The sequence below is a fragment of the Salvelinus fontinalis genome, chromosome 22 (assembly GCF_029448725.1).
Source record: "Salvelinus fontinalis isolate EN_2023a chromosome 22, ASM2944872v1, whole genome shotgun sequence".
Classification (NCBI taxonomy): domain Eukaryota; kingdom Metazoa; phylum Chordata; class Actinopteri; order Salmoniformes; family Salmonidae; genus Salvelinus; species Salvelinus fontinalis.
The window spans coordinates 10,610,946-10,620,944 of record NC_074686.1 but is presented as its reverse complement, the minus strand read 5'-3'; the positions used below and the strand labels follow the sequence as shown (position 1 = coordinate 10,620,944).

At 39.7% G+C, this 9,999-nt stretch overlaps 1 protein-coding gene across 1 annotated transcript; it reads right to left on the bottom strand.

The window, feature by feature from the left end:
- Nucleotides 1-1,448: 1,448 nt before the first annotated feature.
- Nucleotides 1,449-5,041, bottom strand: LOC129820368 (tumor necrosis factor receptor superfamily member 11B-like). Its single transcript, XM_055877437.1, has 4 exons — nt 4,857-5,041; nt 4,342-4,723; nt 2,038-2,220; nt 1,449-1,938 (listed from the first exon to the last, which is right to left on the bottom strand). The coding sequence occupies exons 1-4, from the start codon at nt 4,860-4,862 to the stop codon at nt 1,607-1,609; spliced, it is 903 nt and encodes a 300-aa protein (XP_055733412.1). The 5' UTR covers nt 4,863-5,041; the 3' UTR covers nt 1,449-1,606.
- Between the last annotated feature and the right edge of the window lie 4,958 nt (nt 5,042-9,999).

Sequence of the window (9,999 nt, the reverse complement as noted above, 5' to 3'; positions counted from 1 at the left end):
CATTGACTGCCACAGAGATCAGTAGAAACATGCAATCAATGAACGATAGGTCTAGATCAGGAGTCCCCAGTTACATATAAATAATTAAATAAAGGTATACCCAAATGCGCTTCAGCCCAGTTTAAACGAAAAGGCTGGTTTGTTCCATCAATAAATCTATCAGATTTACGCAGAAACAGAATGCTCTTTTTTGTTGTTGTTATTCTGCCGGATAGTACCCAGTATGCTGGGGTAAGGAATGTTTTTTTGGATAGTTAGAAATAATTTGTAAACTGCAAATTGACCACAAGAATCCCAAACAGATATAGTATTTGACAAAAACAGAATACTTTCAAACCTTGATTACACTGGGATATGATCTCACATGCCTCTATTTATGCATATGAATACTTGGGAACATACACTACATGACCAAAAGTATGTCGACACCTGCTTGTTGAATATCTAATTCCAAAATCATGGGCATTAATATGGAGTTGGTCCCCCTTTTGCTGCTATAACAGCCTCTACTCTTCTGGGAAGAGTGAAGAGGTGACTCCGGGATGCTGGCCTTCTAGGCAGAGTTCCTATGTCCAGTGCCTGTGTTCTTTTGCTCATCTTAATCTTTTCTTTTTATTGGCTAGTCTGAGATATGGCTTTTTCTTTGCAACTACGCCTAGAAGGCCAGCATCCCGGAGTCGCCTCTTCACTGTTGACGTTGAGACTGGTGTTTTGCGGGTACTATTTAATGAAGCTGCCAGTTGAGGATCTGTGAGGTGTCTGTTTCTCAAACGCTAATGTACTTGTCCTCTTGCTCAGTGTGCACCGGGGCCTCCCACTCCTCTTTCTATTCTGGTTAGAACCAGTTTGCGCTGTTCTGCGAAGGGTGTAGTACACAGCATTGTACGAGATCTTAGGTTTCATGGCAATTTCTCACATGGAATAGCCTTCATTTCTCAGAACAAGAATAGACTGACGAGTTTCAGAAGATAGTTCTTTGTTTCTGCCCATTTTGAGCCTGTAATCAAATGCTGATGCTCCAGAAACTCAATTAGTCTACAGAAGGCCAGTTTTATTGCTTCTTTAAATAAGAACAACAGTTTTCAGCTGTGCTAACATAATTACAAAAGGGTTTTCTAATGCTCAATTAGCCTTTTAAAATGATAAACTTGGATTAACTTACACAACATGCTATTGGAACACAGGAGTGATGGTTGCTGATAATGGACCTCTGTACGCCTATGTAGATATTCCATTTTAAAAAATCAGCCGTTTCCAGTTACAATAGTCATTTACAACATTAATGTCTACACTGTATTTCTGATAAATTGATGTTATTTCAATGGACAAAAAATGTGCTTCTCTTTCAAAAACAAGGACATTTAAGTGACCCCAAAATAAATAAATATATATATATATAGATTTATGATAATTCTTCAAATGTTTTACTTTTTTTGCTCAGAAGACTCGGGAGGCCAAATAAAATCACGGCCACATATTGGGGAACCCTGGTCTAGACTGCATAGCCCACGTACCCTATATGAACCATTTTAAAATGGACAACTTACTTTTTCCTGTCAAGATATGTTATTAAGAAGATGGGGATGAGAGGCTACTTTAACCCATTTTAGGCTACTTCAACTAACCCTTCACAGAGTTTGAATTGTTGGTCTATATATTTCAGTTTAAGCTCTAGTTTGTCTGCTGCATTGTGGGCCCCTGTCTTCCTTAACATCTCTGGAAGTTTCCTAACTTGGTCTTTCCCTGCACCTTGGTCCCAACTGTTCATAAAGTCATTAAGACCCCTCCTAGAAAGTTTCATGACTGTTCCTCGGAGCGGTTTCTTGCCTCCCTCTTGTGGCAGCCTCATCGCTAACCGACGTATTCTCTTAATGCCCATCTTCTGGTGAAGTTGAGTGAAGAACGCAGGAAGGATTTCCTGCAGATATCCAGCTCCATCTGAAGAAAAAATAAACATGGTTGAGAAACGTAAACTCAATTGAGGCCACAAATGATTAGTCTTTCAGTATAGATATTGTTATTCATAATGTGTTTTACCACGAGTTTTGAGGTCATCACATGAGGCACACAGTGTATCGTGCCAGCCCCTGCCTTTCAGCACCACGCGCAGTCCACCAGCTTCGCAGTTTGAGTGGGCAACACAGATTGCTTTTGCCGAGGAAACGTTAGAATAGAATCCGGGTTGACACTGCACACATTCTGTATCTTGTTGTGGTGTACCTGAGGAAATGTTTTGATGTGTATGCCACAATATTTATCTCAACATTATTTTAAAGCAATTCATTGAGGAACACAATCCATTTAAGATTTGATTATGGCATTTGATACATGCTAAACGGGGGGGACTGATTTGCATGGGGAATTGATAAAACATTGCTAATATTTGCTAATTGTTTGCAGTGGCTAGTTTAACAAACCCGAAGTGTGTTTTGCAGTCACTACTTGTCCATATGTTGCATTAGACTGCTATAATGCTATCTACATACAGTGCATTTGGGAAGTATGCAGACCCCTTGACTTTTTCCACATTTTGTTACATTACAACATTATTCAAAAATATATTAAAACATTTTCCTCATCAATCTACACACAATACCTACCCCATGATGACAAAGTGAAAACAGGTTTTTATAAATGTTTGCAAATGTATTAACAATAAAAACATACCTTATTTACATAAGTATTCAGACCCTTTGCTATGAGACTTGAAATTGAGCTCAGATGCATCCTGTTTCTATTGATCATCCTTGAGATGTTTCTACAACTTGATTGGAGTCCACCTGTGGTAAATTCAATTGATCGGACATTATTTAAAAGAAACACACCTGTCTATATAAGGTCCCACAGTTGACAGTGCATGTCAGAGCAAAAACCAAGCCATGAGGTCGAAAGAATTGTCCGTAGAGCGCCGAGACAGGATTGTGTCGAGGCACAGATCTGGGGAAGGGTACCAAAACATTTCTGCAGTATTGAAGGTCCCCAAGAACACAGTGGCCGCCATCATTCTTAAATGGAAGAAGTTTGGAACCACCAACACTCTTCCTAGAGCTGGCCGACAGGCCTAACTGAGCAATCAGGGGAGAAGGGCCTTGGTCAGTGAGGTGACCAAGAACCCGATGGCCACTCAAAGAGCTCCAGAGTTCCTCTGTGGAGATGGGCGATCCTTCCATAAGGACAACCATCGCTGCAGCACTCCACCAATCAGGCCTTTGTGGTAGAATGGCCAGACGGAAGCCACTCCTCAGTAAAAGACACATGACAGCCCACTTGGAGTTTGACAAAAGGTACCTAAAGACTCTCAGACCATGATAAACAAGATTCTCTGATCTGATGAACCCAAGATTGAACTCTGACCTGAATGCCAAGCGTCATGTCTGGAGGAAACCTGGCACCATCCCTACGGTGAAGCATGGTGGTGGCAGCATCATGCTATGGGGATGTTTTCAGCAGCAGAGACTGGGTCACTACTCAGGATCGAGGGAAAGCTGAACGGAGCAAAGTACAGAGAGATCCTTGATGAAAACCTGCTCCTGAGTGCTCAGGACCTCAGACTGGGGGCGAAGGTTCACCTTCCAACAGGACAACGACCCTAAGCACATATCCAAGACAATGCAGGAGTGGCTTCGGGACAAGTCTCTGAATGTCCTTGAGTGGCTTAGCCAGAGCCCAGACTTGAACCTGATCAAACATCTCTGGAGAGACCTGAAAATAGCTGTGCAGCAACGCTCCCCATCCAACCTGACAGAGCATGAGAGGATCTGCAGAGAAGAATGGGAGAAACTCCAAATACAGGTGTGCCAAGCTTGTAGCATTATACCCAAGAAGACTCATGGCTGTAATAGCTGCCAAAGGTGCTTCAACAAAGTACTGAGTAAAGGGTCAGAATACTTATGTAAATGTGATATTTATTTTTTATTTTTGCAAAAATATCTAAACCTGTTTCTGCTCATCATTATGGGGTAATGTGTGTAGATTGATGAGAAGAAAAAAAATATGTAATCAATTTTAGAATAAGGCTGTAACATAACAAAATGTGGAAAAAGTCAAGGGGTCTGAATACTTTCCGAATGCACTGTAAAATAATTGAAGTATTCCTTAAATTCGCCTTAATTAGTAAATTCGGTATTGATACCAAATGCCATTTTTCTCTTTTTACAATCCAAACAAAGACAAACGCAGTCAGAATAATACTGAGACATGTGAACATTCAATGTATGCATATGGAACTATCGACTATTATGATTAAAACACTTTGTTATCATAGACTTAAGTGGAAATAGTCATTTCTCGTAGGCCTATTATTTTTTTCCGTGCGTATAACTGGCTATTTTTTAGTCATACCTGTAGTATTCGCTCCATAACCAGGGGGGCATTCTTTATGTTTGATGCATGCTTCGTATCTCTTGTTGAAGTAGGAACCCTCCTTGCACTCGCACTCGCAGTTGTTGGATGGAGAACACTCCTGCTTGACAACCTGGTTCTCGGCGCACATGCTGCAGCGCAGGCACATGGAGATGTGGTTCCAAAATTCTGTGTATGCCCCTTTGGGACATTTCGCACAGTCGCTCTTTCGGGTGGCACTGCAGGGCGCGCGGAGGTACGTTCCAGGTGGACAGCGATCACACACTAACGAACGACCGGAGTACGGATCATCTTTTTTGAAAGTTTGGGCGTGAAGTGCCATACTGGCATCAGCACTGACTAGCATCACCGTAAAAAAGAGCTGTGAAGAAAGAACAGACAGGTTGTCATTCAGTTTGTTTATAAAGCATTCGGTTCACAATTTCATATTCCGTTAATTGCAATGAACTAAAACCACCGTTTTCAATACAGACTAAACATATGTTTCCACATACCATCATTGTGTAGGCTAATGCAGTTCTCCTTGGATTCAAAAGGATGCTTTCTTTCTTTGGTCCAGAAACGAGTCCGGCTATTTAAGCGCGCGCCTACAAGCGCATTGAGCGTGGGCGTCACTGCGGTTGGTTTTAACGGAACCTATTTTACTTATCAATTAAACGTGTTGACGTGGATATCTGTAACCTATTTTAGGATTCTGCTCAATCTATAACATTCCTCGAAAGAAATGTAAAGGTCATTTCCTATTGAGATGACACATCCAGCGTTTATCCTTTATCCTAACGCAGGAACCATACGTGATGGTAGGTAGACTATTCATGGAATCATGCATTAATTGCACTGATAGGAAAGAGTGGTTCTGGTTCTCGTTAGTCTATTCATTGGAGGAAATCTCACTAAGATACCAGGAAATGCCAAAGAACATATTCCTGCTTCCTGATGCGTATTTGCTATTAGCCTAGAAACCGGGTTGGTGTGTGACTGCCGTCAAAGGAAGTAGATCAAAGCGCAGAGTGTTGAGCGTACATATTCCTTTGATTTAGAAATGACGCCGACAAAAACAATAAACAATACAAAACAACCGTGAAGCTTAAGGGCTATGTGCCACAAACAAAGTTAACTTCCCACAAAGAAAGGAGGGAAAAGGGCTACCTAAGTATGGTTCCCAATCAGAGACAACGATAGATTTAGATTGAGAACCATACCCAGCCAAAACATAGAAATACAAAATCATAGAAAACAAAAACATAGAATGCCACCCCAAATCACACCCTGACCAAACCAAATAGAGACATAAAAAGGCTCTCTAAGGTCAGGGCGTGACATGGTGAGGTTACTTTCTAAATGTAACATGTTAGTTACTAGTTACCTGTCCAAAACTGTAATCAGTAAAGTAACTTTTGGACTCAGTAACACACTGATTACTTTCTGTTACTTTTGGCTTACTTTATCCTTAAGAAGCATTAGAAGAAGACAAAATGTATCCATCAAACGCATTTGGTGTGTCATCATAGTGGTCTCTGACAGGTGCTCAGACTTCCTTAGGTAGAACAAACTTGAACTTGCACTTTTTTTCAATGCTAACTTGAATGTCATTAACAAAACAGATTGGTGTCATAATGTGTATATATATTTTTTTTTCACTAACATAATTTCTGTATTTAAAAGTAATCCAAGAAGTAATCATCTAGTTTTTCAAAGTATCTTTAATCTGATTGCAATATTTTAGCTGGTAATGTAGTTTTTGTTTTTTATTACATTTTTTGTACTTACCAAACCTGAAAGACATACAGTACCAGTCAAAAGTTTGGACACACCTACTCATTTTGGGGGTTTTCTTAATGTTTTACTATTTTCTACATTGTAGAACAATAGTGAAGACATCACAAATATGAAATAGCACATATGGAATCATGTAGTAAGCAAAAAGGTGTTAAACAAATCAAAATACATGTTATATTTGAGATTCTTCGAAGTAGGCACCCTTTGCCTTGATGACAGCTTTGCACACTCTTGGCATTCTCTCAACCAGCTTCATGAGGTAGTCACCTGGAATGCATTTAATTTGTGGAATTTCTTTCCCTCTTAATGCGTTTGAGCCAATCCGTTGTGTTGTGACAAGGTGGGGATGGTTTACAGAAGTTAGCCCTATTTGGTAAAAGAGTCCATATTATTAACCATATTATGGCAAGAACAGCTCAAATAAGCAAAAAGAAATGACAGTCCATCATTACTGTAAGACATGAAGGTCAGTGAATCCTGAAAATGTCAAGAACTTTGAAAGTTTCTTCAAGTGCAGTTGCAAAAACCATCAAGCGCAATGATGAAACTGGCTCTCATGAGGACCGCCACAGAAAAGGAAGACCCAGAGTTACCTCTGCTGCAGAGGATAAGTTCATTAGTGTTAACTGCACCTCAGATTGCAGGCCAAATGAATGTTTCACAGAGTTCAAGTACCATATACATCTCAACATCAACTGTTCAGAGGAGACTGCGTGAATCAGGCCTCCATGGTCGAATTGCTGCAAAGAAACCACTACTAAAGGACACCAATAAGAACAAAATACTTGCTTGGGCCAAGAAACACAAGCAATGGACATTAGACTGGTGGAAATCTGTCCTTTTGTCTGATGAGTCCAAATTTGAGAGTTTTGGTTCCAACCGCTGTGTCTTTGTGAGACGCAGAGTAGGTGAACGGATGATCTCCGCATGTGTGGTTCCCACCGTGATTCATGGAGGAGGAGGTGTGATGGTGTGGGGTTGCTTTGCTGGTGAGACTGTCTGATTTATTTATAATTCAAGGCACACTTAACCAGCATGGCTACCACAGCATTCTGCAGCGATACGCCATCCCATCTGGCCTGGAGGTCAATCTGACCAAGGAGAGTGATGGAGTGTTGCATCAGATGAACTGGCCTACACAATCACCTGACCTCAACCAAATCGAGATGGTTTGGGATGAGTTGGACCGCAGAGAAAAGCAGCCAACATGTGCTAGGCATATGTGGGAACTCCTTCAAGACTTTTGGAAAAGCATTCCTCATGAAGCTGGTTGAGAGAATGCCAAGAGTGTGAAAAGCTGTCATCAAGGCAAAGGGTGGCTACTTTGAAGAATCTCAAATGTAAAATTTACTTTTTTTGGTTACTACATGATTCCATATGTTATTTCACAGTCTTCACTATTATTCTACAATGTAGGAAATAGTAAAAATTAAGAAAAACCCTTAAATGAGTAGGTGTGTCCAAACTTTTGACTGGTACTGTATATTAGAAAAATAATTGTTCACCCATATGCAAAACCTACCTTTTGAAAGTTCCACGTGGATGTCTTCTTCAGCTGACCCTTGACAGGAAGACTTTCACAGCTCTCTGGTCCATCTGGGTGAAGTAACTGATGTTGCCCAGGCTGCTATACTTGGGCTGCATCCTCAGTGGGCCACACCTGCAGACAGCAGAAAAAGGTTAACACTAGGCAGCAGTTGTACATACCTGTACATTTGACCCAGAGTTTTTCATGAGTCTCACCTGAGCTGTGGGTTTTCTTCCTTTGCAAAACTCATGGGTTGTTAGACACTGACTAGTTTACGGATTACCAGAGGCATACTGTACCCTCTTCTTAGATGGTCTGTTCATTGTAATTAATCTCTGACAATGTCCCAGAGGTCTTTATTTTAATTGGTGTTTTGGGGGTCATTTTAATTAACGTGCTATGCAATGCAGAACAACAAGTTGTCATTGCATTGCCTGTTTGTGCAGGATGAGTCTTCCATTTCAAAGGCAATAGTTAAAACGATAGATCACACAAATCCATCAACAACACAAATAGACAAATTGTTTTATTGGGTGTTTGTTTGTGCCAAAAACAATACCAATTTCATGGCAATGCCTCCCCATTTGAAGTTCCACACAGTATGACTGTGCTAAGTGCCTTTATTGGCATTTTCCATAAAACACTTTTAAACAATCTTTCGCTGTATTTATTTTCAAAAGTGCTGATGTAAATGGAAACAATTATTTGGCATAGGATAATGAACAAATCATTCCTCAAGTATGCCCAACAGACTTTCCTATTGCAAAAACACATTTGTGTCCACAACTATATTTGATTCCATTGGTGACTCCGGAGAAGACCTTTCTCAGGTACTTAACCGTTATTTGATTACACACACATGTGCATTGCCCTAATTTGGATGACAAACTGACCACTTAAATAAAAAGCCTGTAAAACGAGGTTTACATGAAGTCTGGAAGGTTTATGAAGAACCTTCATAGGTACGGCTGGTGAAAATGCCATTTGTTTTATTGCAGTTGATCCTCAACTTGTTTACTCAGAAGAGTCTTCAAACTGTAAACATTTGGACAACATTGAGAACCCGGGTTAAGCTGTAAGTATAAAGTATGTTACACTGTAAGAGCATTCATATCTGTTACACAACTCAGTGCAGCCATATTGGCTGTTTACCATGTTATTGTATAAGAACCAACTGTACTGTAAAACCAGGGTCATGTTCAGTTGAGAAAAAACATTTGACAAAAAGTAGCAGTATTTACTGTAAAATAGAACAAAGATTTTTGTTTTCCATTGCAAAACATTTTGTCATGCTTTGCCCTTCTATACACAACCCCGGTGAATGGATTCTATAGCCAATCGTCCCAGCAGCAGAGAGCGAAGGATGGTCTGATTGCACAATGTGAGATCTGTGTCAGCAGATAAGTTGTGCAAAGGTGTGTTTTCTTGGCCCGATCCAATTTTTGTTGCCATTTATTTACACCTTAATCTCCACCTCCATCATTTCCTTCTGTTCCGTCATTTACGATCAGCTTCGATCAGCGTCATTTCCATTTTTAAAGTGAAATATCAAATGTCATCCACTTTTAGCCTCAGGATATAAATTGAGGTATTACATACATCAATGGTTACTTTATTTGAATGACAGTGAAAAAAGGGCCTTCCAATGTCCACTCAAAATCAAAAGGATAAATCAATTACAATACACATACCTACCGTACATTCTTCCTGGGTAATGCAAAATATATTGACTATGTGATGTCCCTAGGTTGATCAAACTGATCAACCTACTCTTTGACTGTCCTTTTAACCAAAATATGGCTAACATAGTCCAAGACTAAAGTCAGAAAGAGGATAGAGGAATTTTTGCATGACAACTTCCACAGTGGTGTGAAGTACTTAAGTAAAAATACTTTAATGTACTACTTAAGTAATTTTGGGGGGTATCTGTACTTTACCTTACTATTTCTATTTTTGACTACTTTTACTTCACTACATTCTTAAAGAATGTACTTTTTACTCCATACATTTTCCTTGACACCCTGAAGTACTCGTTACATTTTGAATGCTTAACAGGAAAATTGTCCAATTCGCTCATTTATCAAGAGAACATCCTTGGTCACCCCTACTACCTCTGATCTGGCGGACTCACTAAACATAAATGCTTTTTTTGTAAATTATGTCTGAGTGTTGGAGTGTGCCGCTGGCTATCCGTAATATATTTTTTTCATTGTGCTGTCATCTGGTTTGCTTAATATAGGTAGGTATATTTGAAATGATTTATAGTTTTACTTTTGATTATTAAGTATATTTGAGCAACTATATTTACTTTTGATACTTAAGTATATTTA